General features: G+C 44.7%; 1 protein-coding gene and 1 long non-coding RNA gene across 3 annotated transcripts; both read right to left on the bottom strand.

The window, feature by feature from the left end:
- Positions 1-242: 242 nt before the first annotated feature.
- On the bottom strand, positions 243-10,398 carry LOC120826054 (serine/threonine-protein kinase Sgk1). 2 transcript variants are annotated; one of them, XM_040187979.2, is made up of 13 exons: positions 10,111-10,398; positions 4,617-4,692; positions 4,024-4,111; positions 3,890-3,930; positions 3,734-3,791; positions 3,559-3,642; positions 3,307-3,438; positions 3,098-3,210; positions 2,859-2,982; positions 2,664-2,759; positions 2,409-2,564; positions 2,214-2,303; positions 243-2,035 (listed from the first exon to the last, which is right to left on the bottom strand). In XM_040187979.2, exons 1-13 carry the CDS (start codon positions 10,136-10,138, stop codon positions 1,871-1,873), a joined length of 1,251 nt encoding a protein of 416 aa, XP_040043913.2. In that variant the 5' UTR covers positions 10,139-10,398; the 3' UTR covers positions 243-1,870. The 2 variants fall into 2 exon arrangements, with proteins under 2 accessions (XP_040043913.2, XP_040043912.2); XM_040187978.2 differs by lacking the exon at positions 10,111-10,398 and adding an exon at positions 5,142-5,450.
- A 1,797-nt stretch (positions 10,399-12,195) lies between these two features.
- Positions 12,196-12,955, bottom strand: LOC120826777 (uncharacterized). The gene is made up of 4 exons (XR_013450856.1): positions 12,834-12,955; positions 12,662-12,727; positions 12,508-12,594; positions 12,196-12,401 (listed from the first exon to the last, which is right to left on the bottom strand). It is a non-coding gene; the product is annotated as an uncharacterized LOC120826777 (long non-coding RNA).
- Positions 12,956-24,254: the final 11,299 nt, after the last annotated feature.

Genomic DNA, 24,254 nt, shown 5'->3' with positions numbered 1-24,254 from the left:
CTTTAAATCTCTCCTGCTTTGTACTTATACGCCACAATAATTAAGAGTGAAACATTGTTCATTTTTACTCCACTACATATCATAATCATCATTGTCGTTTTGTGAATATAATGTATCAGGACACAGTTTCTCATTCAATTGAATGAGATACTGTGTCCTAAAACTTTTGACTAGGATTATGTAGATCTATTATTCCGTAGCTGCAGTAGAATTTAAAAAATAAAAATAAAAGCACACTGTCCTTAAATCGAGAGAATTTATTCGCCATTTCGGACACAAATTACACAATTCAATTGATCATTTAAATTATCTTTTATACAGTACCAGTGGCATGAAAATAAATATACATAAAAATACAAAAAATGCTTCCAAATATGGAAGAAAAAAAGATCTAGAACTGTGTGTTGCCTTATTGTATTATATTTAACTTTCAGCAGATTTGAAAATCCACTCTGAAACGCCTTAAGTCAACGTGCAAAACAAAGTCACGGGTCATAAATTACAACTAACACGTCTGCTAAAAGAGATTAAATGATAAGTATTCTTTTGGAATCACCAAGTTTGTATTGCACTTTCCAGTACCATAGAATGCTGTAAGCCAGCGCATGCGCCTGAGTCACCTAGTGGTTATTTTCTCAAATCAACAAAGCAAGTTTTCTTCAATTGATTGATTTTAAGATAAGGGACCAAGGTGTTAGGGGAAAGAGAGATGAACGTATAGTAAATAATGGATCAGGCCGCCTTGGACAGGCACAAGACGATCACAAGTCCTCACTACATGGTGCATAAATTTAAGAAAAAATAAATACATTGTAAATTACAGATTCTAGTTTGTCTGAAGTGTTAGCTATAAAACAGCAATCACTTTAATTTAAAAGAAGTGTAATATACAGTAAATGCTATCATCGATGTGCGCCTGTTATTGCTGGTTGAACCCGGTTTTGCACTCCTGATAAATGAGACATATTTTATAAACAGCAGATATATATAACACAGTAGCTCAGATATTATATATATCTATATATAGAAAGTGGGAAACAACCAATATATGCAGAATCTTGTGAGAACTAAAGAGTGAATCTTTGAAGTCTGCGTTTGTTTTTTCAAATAATAGTTTTTTTTTCTACACCGTACAGTAAAACTTTGATAATCTTCCGTTTTTAAAGACAAACCGGTCAGAAAAAGAGTTTGCGTTAAAGGCGCAGCTTACTGATTGGTCCAAGTATCACCTATTAGCGTCATTTATTGAAACGCTTCTCTTTGTTCAAAGCTGCTAGATCAACTGAAGAGCTGGAAGATATGAAGCTGTCTAATTCAGTTACTTTAAAGCCAAATGTTTCACTTTTCCTGACCCTTGTTTCTTCAAGTGCAATTGAGCAGCCTCTATGTTTTTTTGTTTTGTAATGAAGGCATCGACCTCAACGGCTAGCGCCCTGCTCAAATGTCCCAACACATTGTAGTTTTTGACCTCTTGGCCAAATGCCGCCGCCGCCGCCGCCGCCACCTGAACTGCCGCTCAGAACCTCAGGCACTTCTCTTTATGTCACCTCACCAGTAGCTGTGAGAGTGATGTCTTATGAACCCAGAGTGCATCCATACTTGGCACACATGTATCATAGTCAATGTTTGATGCAGAAGCGTCGGGTCGATGTGGTTGTGTCCTGAGAGCCTCCCCCCCCTCACCTCTCTGCACACACATTCCATGCACAAGATCCCTCAAAATCTGCCCCCAACCCACATTTCTATCCATGTCCATTTTGTCGGTTGGATCCTCCAATCAGGCTCTGGAAAGTCCTCACACTAAAAAACAGGCCCTGTGTTCCCTCGGCCCCGTGAGTTCTTGCGAGTTCCCCGGCAGAGCTGCTGGCGCTCACATGAAGGAGCTGCCCGCCGGTGGGCCGTAAGAGAAGCCCGGGAAGGCTCCGGCCGCCTCCTTGACGCTGCTGGTCACAGCCAGCGAGTCGTTGCACAGAGAGGAGGAGACGGGCATGTGGGTGAACTCGGGGTCGAAGTGCTGAAGGTCGGTGGGGCCGCTCTGGAAAACCGAGGGACAAGGATCACAAATGTTATCGGAGGAAAAAATATTCTTCTGGATACAATCAGTTATTTTCAGACAAGTTGACGACATCACATGGGGCTGCTGGGAAACCGTAGCTTCCCAGCCCCAAAATATGACAAAAAGCCATGCGTGGCAGCCATAAGTTTGAACTCACCACTGAGGGGATAAATGGAGGAGTGATCTTCTTGGACATCAGGTCCTCCCAGTTGATCGGGGAGAAGAAGGAGTGGTACTTGAGGTCAAGCTGGAGGAGGAAACATAAATTTGTGATCAACAGATTGACAAGCATCACGGATTCCCCGGGCTTCTCCTCGTCAAATGATCTTTGGGCTCAGCCGTGTCCACTCACAAAGTCATCCTTGACCCCCAGCCTCTTGGTGCGGTCCTTCTGCAGGAGCCCCTCCAGCAACTCCCGGCCTGAGTTGGACACGTTGGGCTTGAGCACGGGAGCCTTGTGCAGGATGTTGTTGTACATCTCGGCTGTGTTGCGACTGTAAAACGGGGGCTGTAAAGCAAAATCGGGGACAATACATTGGTTTTATTCAAAACAAAAACGAGCCGTGGGGTTTGCATGAAGAGCTGTAACGTCACAGATTTCACGTACAAGTCCGTAGAGCATCTCGTAGAGCACCGATCCCAGACACCACCAGTCCACCGTGCGGTCGTACGCCTGCTTCTGGAGAACCTCGGGGGCCAGGTACTGAGGGGGGAGCAACAACAGGGTCTCAGATCACGTCTGACATTCATCATTTGCTTCTGCATTGATTATGATGAGTGAGTCTGGAGGTTTGTTTTGTACCTCTGGCGTCCCGCAGAAGGTGGTAGTTGTACTGTTGTCTGTAAGGCCTTCTTTGCAGAGGCCAAAATCTGTGAGGACAATATGTCCCGATGAGTCCAACAGGATGTTTTCAGGTTTCAGGTCTCTGTTAAGAAGAAAGACTTTTTTATTTTTAAAAAGTACACCTATGAAAGCCTTCATTTAACTTCAGGACAGATTTACAACTGCCCACCAGGGGGCGCCGTGGGATCGCTCATTACCTGTACACGATGTGCAGGGAGTGGAGGTAGCCGAGTGCACTTGCAATTTCGGCTGCGTAGAACCTTGCTCTGGGCTCCAGGAAGATCCTCTCCCTCTGGAGATGGTAGAACAGCTGGAGAGAAGACGGACACACATCTGTCAGCATCGACCTGGAAACACATTCCCACATCCCGACCTTGTTCCTCGGCGTCGCGAGATCTGGACTTACCTCCCCGCCGTTGACGTAGTCGAGCACAAAGTACAGCTTGTCAGTGGTCTGGAAGGAGTAGTGCAGCCCCACCAGGAAGGGATGCTTGATGTTCTTCATCAGCACGCTGCGCTCCGCCATGATATGTTTTTGCTGGAGGGAATATACGGAAGTTAATACAACGGCGCGTTCATCACAATGACGTCGACCAGTGGATTAGTGTTGACACATACAGTATCAACCTGCGGATCGCTACTTGAATTGAAAACACACCTCCTTCTTCTTCAAGATGATCTTCTTCTGCAGCACTTTGACTGCGTAATATTTGGTGGACTCCTTGTGTCGAGCCAGCAGGACCTGTGGACAGAGCAGAACGTTTGCATCGGCGTCGCAGTAGCTACAGATGTGAGAGCAGTCGGTTTTGAGGAAGAGACGTTGTCGGACGCACCTTTCCGAAGCTGCCTTTGCCGATGATTTTGAGGTAATCAAAGTCACACGGTTTGATCCTGATGAAGGGAGACAAACAGATGATTAGGAATTGTTTTTTTATTGACACACAGAGAAGTGTACCTGTTTTACAAACTTTTTTTATCTGGCTACTCACTGAGTGTCCTCATCCAGGGAACTTCGTTTACTGAAGCGCATCTGGAAGATTTAAAATGAGAAAATGTTTGAGAACATTGAATTATATTGGAAAGAAAATGAGTAAAAGAAAATGTCTGAAAAGTGTCTGCTCACCAGACTTTCAGGAAGTTGGTCGTCGTCGTCCTCCTCCTCCTCCTCGTTTTGATTCTCATTCATCTTCAGGAAGTTATTAACTTCAACGCTGAAAAAGAACAAAACCAGGGACAGAGCTGATTATACAGTTTATTATAATCATCATCATCATCATCATCAGCGGCTTCTTTTACAACATGACCCAGATCACAGGATCTAGAGCGCTTTGTGTGGCCTAAAAGCTGCGCACACAGACGCGGGACCCTTCCTTGTCCACAGCACCGGGCTCCAAATGGAGAGTCCATGTATCGAGTAGTAACTGAATTAGTGGTTCATCCCTTTCTCGGGGACAGAAGGGATTTGGCCGGAAGGTGATTAGGCGGTGGAGAGGTGGTTTGTCGGGGAAGGATTGTTCTCGCACTTGGCTCCGTGGACCCAGATTACACTTTTCACAAGATGTCCTGCCAAACGCAGGTGGCTGATTGGATTGGCCACCGCACACAGACCACAAATGGGCCAACAAATCAGAAATAAATACTAGAGATGCACCCTTGGATCATTGCGATGTTCCATCCCAAATCTACTAGGATTATATTTACAATAGAAATACTCACTGTTGGCAGATATGTGGGGTAGACACCAGCTTCTGGATGAAGTCATTCAACCCCATTTTTCTCTCCTTGATGAAAGCTGCAGAGAGAGAGAGAGAGAGAGAGAGGGGATGGGAATCATTAACGGCACGTCTGAGCACCAGTGTCGTTTGCACACATGTCTCGTCCCCCGTGGGAAAAGGAGACATCAAGTTGGAGCAGTAATCAGCGGCTCGCGTGCGGATGGAGCGCTAATGCTGCGGGCTTACGGGTTACGCAAGCCTTTGGGTCGCTCATCGCGGGACACCGGGACGGCGGGAGCGAACCGCGCGTCTTCCGTCCCGCATTCTCAATGCGCCACAGACGCGCCGTTCAAAGCGGGTTTCTCGCCATCGGCTGCCGTCGTTCCGTAGAACGTTCCGGACAAGTGTAACAAAAAGGCGCACGCTGCAAACGGCTGATCGGCCGAGCGCGACGCGAAAAGCGCTCGCTGCGCTCCGCTGAGCGACAGGTCGACGCGAGTCGTGATGGTCGGATTCGGCGGCTCACCGGTGAGAACGGTGACGATCCCCCTCATCTTGCAGTAGGTGAGATCGCATCCAGCTTCAGTCACCTGCATGGTGTCCGGTTGACAAAATATCCGATTCAAAGAGTAGCCGGAAGGGAAAAAAGCAACAATAAAAGTCCCCGCGCGCTCGTGAGTTGTTGTTGTTGTCACACGCGTGGAGCCCAACCTGACACACACTGCGCGAGCCAGCAGCTTTATATACATACGGGACACGTGGTACCTTTTTCCTTTTTTCTTTTAGAGGGTGACGCCCCCGCATTTCTCTTTTTTCACGTCACCGGCTCTCAGTTGCCATGGCGACTGCGTGACATCACGGGATTCCGCTGCAGCCATATTCTGCTTGAGAGGGGGGGCGAGAGGAAGCTCTCCCCCTCCTCCTATTCATCCTTTTATCTCAATGGAAAACTCTATCTGGCTGTGATGCGCCCACACAAAGGGACGTAAGTCGGTTTATCCGAGCAGCGGACTGCACTCGCAGTCAGGTGTATCATTGGCAGGGTGTGGATGCTCCCTACACGTCGTTTTACTTTGAAAAGGAAGGGGGAAAAAATTGATGTCACGATTGCTGCATTTAAGTTTGTGCTTGCGACTGCAGCGTGTCCTGTACCGCTGTACTCCACATGCTATGACATGCAAAAAGAAAGATAAACAAGATAAATCGTAACCTGCATGCTTTAAATGTACGCAGTTTCCAGAGATGTTCTTGTGCTTTGCATTCTAGTCTCTTTCCGACGGGGTCAAGGTTGTAAAGGTGACTTGGCACAGCGGTGTTACATAAATTCAGAGAAACTGCCCATGACATCATGATGGTCTAAGCCGAATCTGTCCAGCTGTGACAGATGTGGTCTCCTGACCGTATCAGTTACGTAACCGTGCCATAATGCAGACGACTGCGCTGCCCCGGGAGGAGAGCCGGAGTTCACAGTGAGCAGTAATGATGTTTATAAGCCCCGAATGTTTGGTGTCTGCTGAAGTGTTGTGTGATCAGTCGTAGTGTCTTATCCTATTGTACTTTCAAATTAAGCTCTAATACGTTATTAGAACTGAGTTTATAAATTGATTAATGGATTAAATTCAAACTATTTCGATAGCTGATTAAACATTTTAAAGCTTTTTACAAGCAAAAATTGAAGAGAGACCAAACAGTCTGTGTAAATCAGGATTTGCTGCTCTAACGGAATATCTTTGGGTTTTGGACTTTTGGACTAGGCTTCGTTTTTCAATTAACTATATAATATCTTTATCACCTTTGGAACTTTTCCACTGTTTCACTGCTGTAAAAAAAGATCTTGAATAGCTGCCCTGTTTGTTAAGATTCAAATTCACTAACAGCATTTCAAACAGTTTAACAAGCCCTTTTACTAACAAAGGAGTATTGTAGTTCTAATAGTTTTAGTGGTTAATACTTTTATACTTAAGTCGTAGTTTCAAATGTAATAATTTCATATTGCTGTTGGTTAGTTTCAGCTATTAATCTGCTATCTTTTCAATACAAACATGTATTTCACAAAGCCTGTGGATGTAGTCTGATTGCTGCTATATTTCTTGTCTGGCTAACCTTCCAAAACCCGAGAGTTCTCCATTTCTTAAAACATATGGCAAAGAAAACTAGAAAGTACGTAGCAAATACTCTTCATTTTAATAGGATTATTGGATAAGTAAATTATGATATATATTTAAAAAAAATGCATTTTCACTTTTAAAGGGCCTGAGTGCTTGTTCCTCCACTATGAAAACCTTCTGCTTCAGTACTCAGAAATGAATTCATCAGTCCGACGGAAAGTCCCAGGTCTCGTCCCCGGTTTGACATGTGACCGTCCTGCGGGTTTGGCGGAAGTGGGCTGTCACAGGACCGGTCGTTCTTGCATCGGGGAAAGAGGAAGTGCTTGTTTCTGTGGCAGAAGCATAACCCGTTTCCTCCCAGAAATCACCTGAGCCAATGAGGTGGAGGCGGCACCTCTCACCCGGTTTGGGCGAGGCCATCTCCTCCCCTCACCTCACCCTCACGAATTATTCAACAGCGTCGTCGTGACATCATCTCCGATTGATCGGTTGACGGGGAAAAAAACCCCTGTCGTACCGCTTGAGTGTTTGATTTGCATGTTTCCTGTTGTGGTGGAACAGTAGAGTCGAGAGGTTGAGGTGCTGCTTCCTCCCCCTTTTTCTGCTCGATGTCCCCGTCGGTGAGAAGCGAGAGAAGACTCACGTGAACTTCGGTGGGAGTAACAGTCTTTCCCGTTGTGATAAAGACAGATGATCTGTCCCGGCGAAGTTCACATCTTCACCAACAGGCCCCCCGCTCCTGAGGCATTGCTCCCTAGACCGAACCACAGCTCTGTGGGTTTATCACTACAACGCCTGTTGATATCGCACGGCCATTTTTAAAGATATTCTGTCTATGCATATAAAAGTGTTTGACTCGTTTGTCGAGTTGCTACGGTTGTTTTTTAAAGTAGCTGAAGAGGATACATGTTCTTAATCTTAGTCTCTTTGTATGACATCGTCACATGTCGTGCAAATCGCGCAAAGAAAAGCGGTGCAACATTCATAAGTTCGTGCCGGATGGAGTATTTTGATTCTGGGAATAACAAGTGATGTTAAATGATCCTGCTAGATTTGAGTACAGTCAAAAAGCTGCCCCTCTACCTGCCTGAGGCAGCAGTCGGTGGATGGATGAGTCACGACAGGCAAACAGACTTCCTGCCGTCTCCACGCGGGTCGGTGAAGCAGGAAGTCTGTCGGCTAACGAGGACGGAGAATCTCTCATTACACCGTCGGCTCTGAGGAGCCATCAGGGCCTTGTGTGTTTCACACCCACACAGTAATGCCAACAAGCTCCCACCGGAGAACACAGCGCCGCCGCAACACACACACACACACACACAGAACCGCCGAGCGGCAGACCTGGAGGTGGCGGTTCGGCCTTGAGCCCCATCAGGTGGGAGCTCATTTTGGCCCACGGTTAGCTTTACCCTTTGTCCTTTTCCTCCCTCCTGGTTTCTCAGGCAAGACATGAAATGCTGTTTTTCGCCAACCTCCACAGGGATTAAATGGCTTCTCATCAGATTAAAAAAGAAAAAACACAAGGGAAGAAATGTTTGCATTCTGATGAGATGACCCAACTCATGCAAAATTATTATCACAAAATGAGCAATTCTTTAATTTGCTGCCAAGCAAACGGGATGATCCTGCCTGTCTGGAACTGCAAAGCCTCTATTTATTTGAATAATGTGATTGCTATTGCACGCTTCAATTCCTACCAGGATGGGGAGGTGAGCGTTGCCCTGATCTAACACGTGTTACTCTGTGGCCGGTTTCCTGTGCATCACTGAAAAACGACAGCAAAAAGGAAGCCCATATTTCGTTAGACAGCGAGACCATTTTCATTCACCATGTCCGCAAAATAACCCGAATCAGTGACCAGTGGATGTGACTTCTGTTATTGAATGCAGTTCCTGTTTCTGGCTGCTATTGTGATCAGATGACCGTGACGTTTGACAGAAACCACGCATCTGAACATCCCCGTTTCCCTCTGTGGCAACAAACATAAATAAAGTGAGCACACAAGTTATTCATTTTATGCTACCACTATGCTACCAGTATGAGGTACTCATCGGGAAAACATCCGTCGGCAATTGATCTAGTGTGGCAGCCGGAAAGCAAACTCATTAACGATGCGTGCCAATTGATGAAGATGATGACAGCGAGCGTCATAGTTTAGTTACAATTGAACCGGTCGCAAATTTGCGTCCCTGCATGTCGGCATTCTTGTCTACGACAACTAAAGAAAAGATGTCCATCCGGGGACAGATTTCAGATATTTTCAGAGGGATTTCCCAAACAGCCGGCGTGCTTTTCCACTCTTAAGCTCAGTGACTGCAGCAGCCAGGTTCCGAGAAATTCGAATTCTGTTTTTTATTTCCAGGTCTATGACTACTCGGACTCTTCCTGAGCTCCTCTAGAACGTTCCGAGACGTAAAGTTTACATGCTTGCGTTGTGATGCTACAGAGTGGAAGCATAATAGGTACTTCTGTCAGCGGCTCAAACCCAAAACACACCCAGGTTTGGTTTGGTGACCAGTCCACAGGAAAGGTTTGACATTTTGCGAAATGCGCTGTACAGTAAATTTAGCGCGGCATAAACAATTCGAAACCTACAGCACAGTGGAATATCTACAAAAAGACCAACGAGTTGTGTTATTTACAGGCTGATTATACGCTACGATACCTTGGACTACCGTAGCTTCCTTGAGCCTTGCTACCACAGTGAGGTTGCCATGCAACAAGCAGAACAGAGAAGATACGTTATTTAGTGGGCCTTAAAGGTTCTTGTTTTTTTATTAGCTTTGGACACAGCAAGAATTGTTTCCCTGTGTTTTTTGAGTATTTATGCTAAGCTAACCATCTGCTACAGACATGTGCAGTGTTTTGGATTTTCCCCATTGAATTCTCTGCAGGAAAGCCATTTACGAGACTATAGAAACATTCACTTTCAGATTTGGGAGCTTTGTTCGGTAAGATGCAGAGGCACGGCGGCAGCGTTTATCCTCTCAGGAGCAGGGGGGCTGCGGGGAGGAGAGGGGAGTCTCTACCGCTGGATGTTTGCAGAACTAGCTTGGCAATGCAAGGACAGATGAAGGAGTCCAGGTTCAATGCCTTTCAGGCATTTTGTGCAGACAAAAAAGCATCTCAAGCTGTGGCAATGACGTCGAAGCAAGCAGAGGAGAAACGCAGAACGGTGGAGTGGGTTGAATAGTTAATAAACAGTCTTAAGAATACAAGAGTCACACGATCAAAAAGGCAAAAAGGACACGTGGATGGTTGAGCCAGACTACAGCGTTGAAGCACGAAAGAGTAAACGGTGCACGTCTCACGGTGCATCGTCCTCTGCACTGTTGCCAAGAGGCTGCACGTTCACGCGGCAGAAGGAGATTTAAAGAGAGCGCCTACCTATGAAGGATCTCTTGCCACTCTTCATGTCTCTGACTGTAGCCGGGCACAGAGTCTCTGGTTGACGAACGTTTGTCTGCCGCAGAGCGTCCAGGCGATTGAGTGCATGAGAGAGATGTGGTCCTCCTGGAAATACGCCTGCCTCTTTCTTTTTTCTCTCTTAAAACATTTCTCACTGCAGCTCTGGCCACAAAAGTATTTAGATTCACAGGTTAATATGTTTTCCCTCCGCTGCTGCTTCTTTTGCTCTTATCAACCTGCCTGCGCTGCAACCAAATAGCTGAAACCAAAGATCTGTGACGCACCTGCTTCTCCTCCTTCATACCCCCCCATCCCACACACACTCACTCATTGGTTCTTTCATCTCCCCAGAGATTCTCGAACAAAACAAAACCGCAGGTGTCTGGTTACGGTGAGCGTGGGAGTCCCGCCGGAGGGGGGAACCAGTCTCTATGACACAGGAGCCACCTGAGGAATACAAGTGGACAGACATCGAGGTGTTTCTTGAAATCCGCTTTTTATTGGTCACTACACAAATGAACCGTGCGCTGCTCGTCAGCCTCCTCTGCCTGGCTTCCCTGAAGGGGTTTAGGGGGCGGCGTAAAATCCCCTCAACTCGGTCCCACGCACTGATGGCCGATGCTTTGGAGGCTGTCCGCCTCGGGGCTCGTAGGCAATCACACACACAATGAGGACCGTGATGAATAGCGAGGTCTGTGGGGTTGACACTCGGAAGCTACTGCAGCGACATGGATGAGCTGCGGCCATTCGTCACAAAGAGTGGGGCGGAGTGGCATGATTTGGCCAAAAATAAATATAAAATTACTGAAGCTGTAAACCCGTAAAGAATCAAAGCCTCAGGGTTTACATTACAGGTCATTTAGCTGACGCTTTTATCCAAAGCGACTTCCATTGCATTTTTAACCCATGGCTTTAAACATTTTTGCCCAGGGAGCAATTAGGGGTTAGGTGTCTTGCTCAGGGACACTTCAACAGGGGACACTGAGCAGCCAGGGCTCGAACCGCCAACTTTGCGGTTCCCGGCGGTTAGGTGCACCCGCTCTACTCCATGCGCCACGGTCAACCCTTTAAGTATATATACTTTTAAACGATGTTGAATACTATGTCGCAGCAAACACTACATGAGCATGTGATAAGTCACGACCGGTCCATCAAACTGCAGTTTTGAAGCCAGTGCAGCACTGTGGTAGTTGCCATCTTGTTTTTATGAAACCACATGTGACTGTTGAGCCATATATACACACAAATCCCCTGCTTTTTAGTCTGTCCCAATAATCATACTCTATTGTAGAATACTTGAAACTAGAGCTTGAGACAAACTCATGTTTACAAGGTCTATAAATCGAGAAATAAATCGAGAGTAGTAGAGTAATTTTCACATAGACTGAGGAGTTGCCCAACCATGGCTGTGGATTTCTCTTCTGTATTCAGGGATGGGCAAACAAAATGTATATGGAAATGTTTTATACAAAAATGAAACTAAAATACTGGTGCCAAAAAAAAAAAAAAACTTTTCTGGATTTTTTGTACAAGTAGGCCATGGGATTTTGGCTATATACACAGCTCTATAAAGCCCTACCCTATAAAGATAAGCTCCCAATAGCTATCTACTCAACTGATAAGTTAACTTGCTAAACACTGGCTATGCACTAGCCTAGACAGCATTCTGTGTTTAGTGCGTTGGCAACAAAGGCTAGCTTGATGTCACACACACACGTTACCTGGACAGACAATACGTTGAAGTTTAAGACTTAATGTCTATTTAGAGCTGGCTCAGGCCAGTCCTTGATGAGCTCCCCGTTCCTTCTTTACAAATTAAGGTCCCATTAATGCAATCTTCCCAGGAGTCTGCTTGCCTCAAGTTTATTAGTCATGGTTAAATATCCATTCCCCCCCCCCCCCCCCCCTCAGAGGAATATGAACCAAAATTGAAGGAAACCGTTTTATTTAAAGCAGAGAAAAAGTAGGTACAAGCGGAACCATCTTAAGATGCAAAACGTACTAATACACGGCGCCAAAACGTACTAATACACGGCGCCTAAAAGGTATTCCCCACCTAGTAGGGTCGCCCAGGGTCCCGTTGCTGGCGCCGTCGCCCAGGGTCCCGTTGCTGCCGGTGGCGCCGTCGCCCAGGGTCCCGTTGCTGCCGGTGGCGCCGTCGCCCAGGGTCCCGTTGCTGCCGGTGGGCCCTCCGTCGTTCTGCTCATGTTCAACAACGTTCAAGTGGAAAGCAGATGCCTTACCTTCCACTTCATTAGTTTCCAGTTGGACTGAAATAAAGACATTCAATTAAATAAAGCCTCAAGAAAATGAAACATCATGAAAGAGCTTGAAGCAAACAACAAACTTGAAATCAAATAAGTAGAACTTGTTCACCTTCTTTTGACTTCCGCAGCAACGCGGACTCATGTGAATGGTAAAGTGTAAGGGCCTTCTTTACGGAGGGGTCATAAGGAGACAGATCTATAGTAAAAAAATAATAATAAAGTCCGTGTCAAGAAGAAGCTAATAAAATATGCAGGGTACTTACCGCTCATATGCCTCTGCAGCCCATTACTGCTCATTTCATTTGTGTCACCAACTGGCAAACCAGAGCCTGTGGATTAAGCAGCTGTTTTTAGTCAAAGGTTTCTTCATCACCCTTAAAATGACCATACTGCACCTTATTGAATGAACGTTTCCAACAGAACAAATAGAAATACCTGTGGTAAACCAGACAGTCAGCACCAACACAAGCAAGACCCAAAACGCTCCCATTACTTCAGTCACCAACAGAAAATGCAATCTCAGCCAGGTGGTAGGCTACATATACCCATTCTGCAAGTGTCACAGGTGTTGCTCATCAGCTATAATTGTCTCTCTACTCAGGAATCAGTGCAGAATCAAGATGCCGCCCTTCTTTTGACTAATATTTGATAATCTGATCATAAAACTAAATAAAAATAAATGTTGCATTTATTCATTTTATGACTTCAATATTAAGAAATGGAGAAAACTATTTATGTTATGGAAGATCAAACTTTCACACTGCACACGTCACTTTAACTTTCCACTTTTTGTTCGCTGGGGCACTTTTTAATTTAATATTTTAAACTTTTTAACTTTAGGGGGTCTGTATATATATAGTACATAAATAGTTTAATAGGGCGGCACGGTGGTATCATGGTTAGCACTGTTGCCTCACAGCAAGAAGGTCGTGGGTTCAACTCCACCCAGTGGCCTTTCTGAGTGGAGTCTGCATGTTCTCCCCGTGTCTGCGTGGGTTCTCTCTGGGTTCTCCGGCTTCCTCACACAGTCAAAGACATGCTCTGGGGATCAGGTTGATTGGTGACTCTAAATTGCCTGTAGGTGTGTGAATGGTTGTATGTCTCTGTGTTAGTCCTGTGATTGGCTGGTGACCAATCCAGGGTGAACCCCGTCTATTGCCTGGTTAGATTCCAGCCCCCCCACGACACCGATAAGCGGTTTGACGATGGATGGATATATAGTTTAACATCTGTATATGTATAGATACATATGCTGATTTTGTGTGTTTTCCTGCTCACAAACGGGGAATAGACACGAAGGGAATAAAAGCTCTGCACGTCTCTTCACTGTCTGTCAGATAGACTACAACCAAATCGCTTCGAACCAGAGTCAGACCCTGAACAGGAAGTGGCTCCCCAACAAGTTCCACAGTTTCGGGTTCATCAGGATGTTTCTGAATGATTTGCGCAAACCAGCTTTTCCCATATTCTAGCCGGAACATGATCTTATATGAAATTATACCGGCACCCTGCCCCCCATGAAAGTCTCTTCCTCCAAAGCTGTAAACCTACAGGAAATTAATTAATTAAAGGAATCAATAAAAAAACATGCCAGTTGTTTTTTCTCCAGCGTTTGGTAGGCAGCCACATTAAAGGGTGACATTTTCATAACGTGTCCCCTTTAAGTTTTGAAAACCACAAAGAGAATAAGAAAGTGTACAAATATGCTCATGAACTGTACAGCAGAAAGCCTCCACTGAGTTATCTCATATCTGATTCCCTGTGTTGAAATGAAGCGGCGCCGCCAACAAACATATTTTTTCAGCAAGCTCATCACCTTGAACAACACCACAGGACCCAGTCCAATGGTATTGTTTCATTGGAGAAAATAACGAGGCCGAAAATACTGGATGTGTGACACCACATCGACGTGACAGATTTGCATGTAATTTAAATTGGGGCAGACTGCGAGCAGCAGGATGTAACGCGGATGTGAGTGGGTGTGAGATGGAGTGACTCAGAAACCCGCCGATACGTTGATTCAGACGTGTGATGTCCCTGAACAACTTTGGCTTCATTGTCGAGTTTAGTTGCTGTACGTAAACGGGGACGATGTGGATTTGTGCGAACTTGATGAGTTGGTCAGATAATGACCACTTCCTTGCAGAGAGTTGTGTTTCTCTCTTCTTTGTCTGGTAGATATTAAAGTGTAATATATTAGTCAAGAGACCTTTAGCTCGGCTCATTTTAGGATAACTGGGGGTAAACTGCTCGCCTGGCTGTGTTCAAAGGCAACCACATTTGCCTACCAGCTCCCAAACTGATTGACCTAAAAGTTATTTATTTTTTTAATTTATTTTTCTTTTTTCTTTTGTATATGTAAACTGAAACAAACAAACAAACAAAAAAGGCTCTAAAAATGATGATTTAAACCATAACATGTATCAATACCAAAAAAATAAATTATATTACAGGGATAAATAATCCTTTAGATTACAATCATTCTGATATGGAGGGCAAACCAAACTAAAAAACACTAAAAATGAATTGCATGAGCTCAACAGTCATCTGTTGTCTCCTGCAGATCTGCACCCGCGCTGGTGGAGTCATCTCTGTGCATGTGAAGGACAAATGGCGCGCGAGGGATTGAGACCACGGCGTCTGTACAGTAGGTCAGTCTATGAACAGCCTCGGCTCACCTGTTGCTATCTTTAACCCGATTAGCAGCAGGTCGTGTTTGGAAAGGCGGAAGGCGTGGGCGTGTGTGTGTGTGTCTGTGTGTGCCCGGCCAGCCTGTAAAGGTCGAGGCTGTTGGTTCCTGTAGAAATCAGCTGGAACACCAGAGTCTCTTGTCTGGTTCCCCACAGAACTTCATCATCTGCATCGTTTCAGGGCCGTCAAAGAGACGCGCCGGTTCTCCTGAGGGTCACCCACGAGGTGAGGGTGGATTTAGACATGGAGGAGCTTATCACCAGCTGCGACGCAAATAGAAACAAGCCGGTCCACTTCAGTTGTCTTAAGAACCGTGTGATCCTGAATGTGAAATGTTGAGTCACACATGAAGCTAACAGAGCAGCGCACGTTTCCTAAATACACCGGAATCATGAAGATGCTGTTTAACTGAAACCCGTCAAATCATTTAAAGCAAACACGATTTCTTTAGACCAAAAAGGTTTAAATAATGAGCAGTAGCTGCCCCATTATTCTCATCTCTGTGCCGGTTTTAGCTTCTCCTCCACTCAGTCCCTCCACGCTCACCCAGTGGGTGACCCTCACGACATCCGGTGTGTCAGCCGCTCACCCCCCCCCGAGTGCAGCCGAGACGTGAGTTGGTTAAAAAAAACAACTAAAACGCAGGCAGACGTCTGGTGTGGGATGTTGGTTAGGCAGCCACGGTCAGAGTACCGGAGGAGAAGCTGACCCACTTTGGGCGCCACAAAAGGAGCGACACTCAACGCACAAGAGGAAGGGATGTTCAGGCCTGGTGCTCCGCTGCACCATTCCGAATGTGGCGGCTTCCCTTCTGTCAGTAATGAGGACGCCGCGCTTCGCTGGGATTAAAACATGTGGCCAGTCCACCCCCAAGGACAGAGCGGGGAAAGTGTAATACGTAAGAAATAGAGTCCTCGCTTCCTCACACGTGCAACGTCCCCGGTTTATTTGACTTTTTTTTACTTTTTCAACCAGGTCAGAAAAGACATTAATGAGACGCATTAGATCACACAAGATCAGATCATAATCTCTCTCTCTCGCTAGAAATGTGTTCCAACCTCATGATGATAGCTCACTCTGTGAGTGCATAAGAGGGGTCTGTGCACGTGTGTGTGTGTGTGCGTGTGCGACCGTGCTTTTATAACCCTGCACGTGCGCACGCGTGCAGCTCAGGGGGCGTTTGAGTGCGCTGGGGCAGTTACACAACGCCTCTCGGGGTGTTACGGACGTGATGCGCTACTGGGGAGGATTACAGGCCTGAAGTCGCGTAATGGGAGTAAAGAGCCAACGGAGACTAATGTATCTGTGGCGCAGCGCACATGCTTAAGGCTATTTATCAGTAAATAAAGGCTTTTCACGGAATTACACTTAATTCCCCCTATGCATAGAGGACAGACGATTTTATCAGATTAACTGATAACAGGGCAGAAGATAATGATTATTGTCTTTATCTATCAAGTAATTATTTTCTTGATTATTAGTCCGCCCTAGAAAATAAAGAATAAGGAACATTTTAAAAGCCCCAAACCACAAAGTATCAAATCATCACATTTAAAAGCTAGAAGCAGTCAAAGCAGATTATTTTTCTGTCAATTGTTGCAGCGTTTGTTGTGCAGTAAATCCAGTAAATAGTGCAGGAAGGATTGTCTTGTTTAGTCAGCATCTTTTCTTTATTTTGTCATTTTTCCCAATTAAGTCTGTGCTGCAGGCTTTGGTGTGTTAAACACAATGGAGCTGAAAACGTTCTTCTTCAGCCTTTAATTGATGGATGCAGCCATGAAGTCGATGTTGGAGTATTGATCACAGTTTGAGATTAATGTTCATAAAAACAGTGCAGTGCTGCGTCACCGAGCAGAAGGTTTTAATCTGATGGACTTCAGAGAGTTCAGAAGGGGACGATTACATCAGCAGGCATCCAGAGTTTAATATTAATGAGCCCGTCTGCCATGACCGAGTTAGAGGAGAGCGGATCTGGAGATGAGAAACGGGGAGCAGGTGCAAGTGGTGCTGACGAGTCACTGCACATTTCCCCAAGAACACGGCCGGATCCTTTACACAATGTGTGTGTGTCTGTGGGTGTTTTGTATGTGAGTACAGACACACACTTATTACACACTGACGTCCTATGATACGGAGCCACAGGAAGTGGTAACGTGAGATCCATCCCTGCTTTTAGATCTGCTTCCTTTTCACTCTCACGCTTTTCACAGGAAACGCTGGGGAATTCCTTTGAATTACGTTCAGACAAAATTTGAATTCCAATGCCAGGGAATGGCATGTTAGACAGCAAATATTCTGATGCCCCACATATTACGTACTGAATACACCTGACTCTTGGGTCAGCTCATACACATACACACAGAGCAAGTGAGGAAGAACATGGAGCGACCATTATTATATTAGTTATGTGCTGTAATAACCAGCATAATAAGCTTGTATCTCCACTCAGGGTGTGTAGGAGCGTCAAACATGGGACTTTCACCCAGGAGACTGCTGTGCTTGTCCTTGTCAAACCAATAGGAGACGCTGACTTTATATTATACATTATACTATATTACAAAAGAATGTCTGCGTAGGCCGGCTGTTATGTGTTCACCTTAAAGGAGATAGACTGTGAAGTAATTATTTTATTGCAAACTATAATCTTCACTCTAACAATCATCTAGTAGTTATCTTGCGTAGTTATCACATTAATCTTTCTGCAGCTGCTGCGAGGCTGATATGAAGCATATTTTCAACTACGTAAGTCTCAAGCAGTGACGTACACGCGCCATGTTCCATACTAAGTTACCTAAAATTCCAACTGCATTTGGGACATTTTTGCAAAAACTGAATATGAATGTAGCATGCAAAAACTTGAATTACTTCCATAAAAAGACAATTTTGTACCTAACAAGATGAATTCCGCCCAACAGGGCAGCGATCGTGACCCTTTATCACAGGAGAGAGTTTTTTTCCTTCATGTATTTTTAATACATTAATAAATCTCTAATCATTTTATGACTTAAAGTTTATGCCGGATTAGGAATCTATCTAGAATATATTTCAATAAATGATTTATGAACCAGTCAACCAATTTAGCGCCTATAGACTGTCAAAATGAAATGGAGCTGCTGTTTCCGATTATGTTAGCTGTTTCCACAGCCTGGCTAGCTGTTTACACCTGTTTCCAGTCGTTATGCTAAGCTAAGCTGAACGGCTAGCTTAATGTTTAGCAACTGATGCTAGAATATTCTTTTAAGCTTTAGCTCAACTAATTAGAGTAGCCTTGTTAATAAAAGAATGCATGACTAAACCGTGTCTGTGCTCTAACAAAAAGCAGTCCAACCTCCACGATTTGAGAGTACTTGACATTTTAAAAGCTTGTATAAACAATTCTAAGAATTTGCTTTTGAATGGACGCTCGAAAGCTGTACAATAAGCCTGTCAATTACTTTCCACCCTCATTTTCAAGTGCATGGCCGAGAAGTGGAGCCTGGCTCTTTTTTATTCAAATATGTGAGATAATATGTGGAGGCCTACGAACAGGTTATCAGACGCCTCAAGCATACTGTAGAACTGAATGCATCAACAAATTATAATTAAGTTTAACAATGATAAAAATGATATTAAACTTTACAAGATGCTGAACACACTTTGTCAGATGGGGACAGAATTTGGTCCCTTGATGGGATGTCAAAGACTTGCTAACCAGTTAGCCTCGCTAGGTCCTGTCCTCCGTCCAAAATGTGGAGAAATCTCTAGTTTCAAGTCTTCAATCAGGCATGATGTTCATTTAGAAAATGATGGTCCATTTTAGCTAAATACACCACAAAGCGGGGGACGCTTCAGGGATGTATCCGTGGGATTGAAAGTTGTCCCTGTGTTCTTCCTTGAACTTTGACCCTTTCACAATGTGTTTTCAGTTGACAAAAAGTTAAATTTTGGAAATATCTTCTTCACCCTTCGGTTGTACTTATCTCCAACCTCATGTGTAACTTCTGGCTGCAGCAAACCAAGATGGCGACGAACAAAATAACGGATTGAAGCCTCCGAAACATCAAGAAAGACTAAACCGTAGATTGAGCTAGCAAAATAAACAATGTCAACACAGCAATCATCCATGCACTGTGTTATATATGGCACCATCTAATCGATAAGTGTTGGGCTACAGCGAGCGGGTGTGTCTGGGTGTTCAAATAAGAAGTTACACAGTGAGACAACAATCCCTTCGGACCTGCTGAGGCGCTCCTTCATTATCCACGAGGGGAAACCTGATGCCGCCCCGGTATCAATGACCTAAACACGGACTGTCCGTCTCCTGGGCGCACGTGAAACCACACGGCTGGTCTTATGGAGAACATGTGCACATTGCTGATGTGCGGCCGGGAGGAGAGGCACATACTCACCGCAGAATGGGCCTCTTGTTTGCCGACGTCACGTAAATCCCATGACGGGATCCAATTCCCCCCCTAGTGAAGTCATCCTGGATACCTCACAAAAAAGCTTGTTCAACGCACACATCACAGGTTCAGCAGACACTTAAAGGGGAAGAAAAAGAGGACATATTCAGTGAGGTTGGAGTCAGTGACTATCAACAGCGGCAGTAGGTAAACCAGTATGCAAAGAGCCGCAGGGGCTCGTAGAGTGCGACTCGCTGTGGATTCTCGCCGACATAATTCATTAGAAAGTATGAAAAACGTTGTTCATGCTGCGGCCCAACCGGAGAGGCTGCTTTAGTCCCGACCTACTTTACATCTGGGCCTCTTACGTGGCGAGTCGAGCGGCTGATTCCATCTACCTGACAAATGCTGTTTGTCTCAAACTCTCAACTTGTTCCGTGTTGATTTGTGTCTAAAGGGAAACGTGTCCCTCAGAGGAGGAAAACCAAGTCTCCAGCATAAGAATGCTGAATACTAATAAAGAACAGATATATACAACTTAAACAGAAGTTCACATAAAACACCCAATTAATGGCTTATTTGCTTGATTTGGGGGGTTATGCAAATGTCCATTTTTTATTAAAGTTATTTGGAGATGATACACAGCATTGGGTGACTTAAACTACCATAATGGCCGTATTTGGTTAATGATCGAGCTCTGTCCTGCGGGTGTACCTGATATTTTGTGCGCAGGCAGGTGCTTTGAGCTTTTTGTTGTGCTCAGTTGGCTCGTGTTTCTTTCAAAACCCGGAATATCAAAGTCCTGACTGGTTGGCCTGTTTTGTAGCTGACAAAGGCCGTCTGATCAGCATTCAACCTGTTATGACCCACCCGAGCTTTGGGATCCTTTTACACAATGTATTCTCATCACATTGTGCAGCTCTAGTGTTGTTCTTAAATTAAACTGGCATTCAGCGAGCAGGTATGTTAATAGAGCAGAACAAAGACGCTTTGTGAGAAATGAGGACGCTCGAATGCTGGAGGCCTCAGAGAGGGAAGGGAGGCACACGACTGCAGGTAGCCGACTGTCGTAAAACAGAGGTTTTCTAAAGGGACGCTGGCGCCCGGAAGCACTTCCACCTCTGGCCAAAGGGACCATCACAAACGGAGTGTACTTCGTTGTAACTTTGAGTAAAACTAGCAATGTTGTATTTGGATTGAGAAGTCTTCAATGGGATCACAACGCAAAAGGCCTCCGGCATGAATTTTGGGTAAATTGAAACCTGTACATTTGCAAACATGGGAAAGTAGACATCCTGAACATCAGCTGCTTGTGTGTCAAAAGCCAAAAGGAAAACCACCAGAGGAATGTTTAACAAAGTCGTTGTCGATATGTTTTATGAACTTGGTCGTCTGAGTCAGCTGGAAGATCTACATGCACTATTTTCTTTGTCTAGCATCCATGTCAAAGTGTCCCTGAGCAAGACACCAAACCCTGAAGTGCTGACCGGGCGGCTCCCACGGCTGCACACCACTGTGAGGATGGGTTAGAAAATGTAAAAACCACGGTTTATAAACGCAATGTATAAACGCGTTGCATAAAGCATCAGCTAAATGACATGTAACGTAATGTAATGTAGTGTAGTGTTGTGTCCGGTTGTCACATTAATGAATAACTTGTTTTGTTTGATGACAGCTGCACATCCAGCTCTGCGTTTATGATTAACTCTGCTCATTGGAGCCACCTCAGTGGAAGAGATGCTGCTGACGAGCTCAGGAAAGTTACAGCTACAGTCACGGGGGGATTACATAACCCTGAGAAACTTTCTACACATGCAAAGAAAAACAAAAGAGCTGTGAATTCTTTTTGTTAACAATAATGAGCCTTTCTTAGTGAACTGGACGGGGGTGAAATGCAATAATCCAATAGAAAATAGAAACAAAGTACTTAAAATCAATATGACCAAACAGATTGTTAAAGCAGTTCAATCCTCTGGACTCAATAATCTGGACTTGAGTCTCCTGATTACTATTTGTTCTTTAATTTCCCCCTCAAGTCACTCTTCGTCTGCCACAGACGCCACTCGGCTTGATGGCCGGTCCTCCTCTTGCATAAAGCATGAGGCAGCAGCAGAGACACCCAATCCTCTCCTTTCGGTTGAGTTGGCGTGAGGCTGCTGCAGCACTCGGGCTCCGTCTCTGTCCTCCTTTGGCCCCCGAGGCGTCGCTGAGGTGAGATGGCTTTCACTTCACTGCATAACCTCCAGTGTGTTCTTCACGTCTCTGTGTATCCGCACAAAGGGAGGAGGATCGTGATGCCCCAGATGCCGGAGCTGCATAAGAAGCCGGTGCTTTGATCTGGCGTTTAGGCTGTCGCTTTCAGAATATTAAGATACACATTTTAGAGTAGTTTCATTAAAACACTGACGGCCGTCATCTTTGATAATTCATTGTTAGCATTTGCTAAGGATTTGCTGCATGTTTTTTTATTTTAATTTAATATATTTGGGTTACATGTGTCAGATTATTTGATAACAAAAAGATGGTGGCAGATAAGTCAATCATTTAACAAGTGAAGTTAGTTGCAGCCCTTTACGTATTGTGTTTAGTCGTATATTATTTTTAGCGTAAAGTGCACCTAGCAGCTAATCACTCAAAGTGCTGGTGTGAGCTGATGCACATGTTGTCAGCATGTGCATCACCATGCAAAGTAATTTGTTTCTTTCTCTACGTGAGACGAAGGTCAGTCAGAAAATGACACATAAAGAAGAAATAAAACTGCAGCACCAGCAAGAAATACTGTGCTTTTGCTTTTCTCTATAAAAATCCAGGTCTTGGTCTTAATCCCACAGTGAGTCTCTTAATTGAAGATTCCAAAAGCAGATTACATCCTAAAACCCGCTTCTACACGCTGCTGGATTTTGATCTATTTCATTTTTCTGTTCTCGTTCTTTATTTCTGTTTTTTACAGACGTCATGAAACGCCAGATGTCAGTTACAGCTAACGTGACCCTGCAGAGGTTGCAAAGATGAAATAATCTATTCTCGGATTTTCAATACATTTTTCATTCACTCAAGCGATGTTACAGTAACTGTAGCATGCATTAGTTTATATATATATATATATATCGTTGTATAAGTGATAATGATGATGCTGTCAGGTCTGTCCGGAGATGGTTGACCTTTCGGGGGATTCTTGGGTTGTGGCCCCTCCCAACATTGTGTGTGCGAGCATTAACCACAGCTTTTCGCTGTCAGACGAAGTCCTGCATTTATTTTGCACCCAAAACGCCTCAGCGATGCAAATGAGGCGGCCTCCGTCAGCCTCCGTCTGTCCGAACTCTGACAAATGTGATTTATTTCCTGCAACAGCAGATGGAGAAGAGCAGTGACGCGCTGACACGGCACAAAAAAGCTCCTTCAGTCGGGGAGGGCTTCTTGTCCGATGCAGGATTAGGAAGCCATAGTGTTATGAAAGAGGGAACATCTTTCTAAGCCCGCTACAGCTGTGGCGTTCTGTGACGTCCCGGTTACGTAACTGAGCCCCCGTCCCGCTGCTGAGTAGCACTCAGATCTGCAGTAAAGGTAGTAGTACTAAGAACTATTAGTGTAAACGTGAATAGAATACAACTTATTACAAGTGCTAAAAGCAGAAATTAGGCATATTACAGAAAAACAGGTTTTATTATAATTATTGCAACATTCAAGTAAATATCTTGCTGCAGCGGGTGAATTGCTTATTGGTGAACAGGTTTTCTGTTCACCAACATGAGCATCATGTAATAATACATAATGATTTATTTGTTGATTTGACTTCGCTACTCTACAATCTACAAAGTAGCCAAATGTAACCAGTATTTAGTGTAATAAGCACAATATTAACCTGGAATGTAGTGGGGAAAATTCTAGATACTAAAGGATTCAGGATGAGTAAATGTACTTTCAACTACTGCTGAACATATGGGCGTGTTTTTATTTGAAAGAATCCTCTTTTAGACGATGCGTTGTTATTATTCACGACACTGCCCCATATCCAAACCCAGAACCAGCCTAATGTATTTCCATTCCCTGCTCCTCGCGGCTCTCTGCTGTTCGGGGCCCGGCCGGGGGCCACTTTGACACACTCCAGATGTTCAAGATTCAAAGATTTTTATTGTCATTTACACACGCCCTGTGTATTGATGTTCAGTGACACATGACTTGAATGACTTGATCGAATCTTCTCCGGTAAATTTGGGTTTAATTTGTTCAAAGTGAACGCTGCAGAGAGCCACTCCTGAGGAGGCTGCATGACATCTCACAACCATCATCCATCATCCTCAAACCCTCCCGCATGTTTCATCCTACCATTCAATCTCACTCAGCTATCACCCTCACTGATTCAACACCGACATGTATTTAATGTGGGATGTGGTTGATGTACCTGTGAGGCTGATAATTATCAATATTCATATTCATTGTGCTTTGAGCACACATTCATGAATGAGCGCACACAAATAGAATGCGTCCAGACACACAAACACATGATCTTCTGCCTGGTGGAGATAACAAACTAGATCTGCGTTCCCGATGAGCTTGTTTCAGGATCAAAGTGTTTTTATTGTAGCCTATAAAAAGTGTGGCAGATTAGTCCTGAAACACGGAGGTCACAAGCTTCACCCAGCGGCGTGACATTTGTGGATCGTAGGGAGATTCTTTTACGGGGTCGAGGATGACGGCTCACAAAGGGCACTGGGTCACATCAACCTGCAGGAGAGACAATGGTGGGAAAGTTCACAGACGTCTTGTTGTGGATCGTTCAGAC

This window comes from Gasterosteus aculeatus, chromosome 10 (genome assembly GCF_964276395.1).
Source record: "Gasterosteus aculeatus chromosome 10, fGasAcu3.hap1.1, whole genome shotgun sequence".
Taxonomy (NCBI): Eukaryota; Metazoa; Chordata; class Actinopteri; order Perciformes; family Gasterosteidae; genus Gasterosteus; species Gasterosteus aculeatus.
This window is presented reverse-complemented; position numbering and strand designations above follow the sequence as displayed.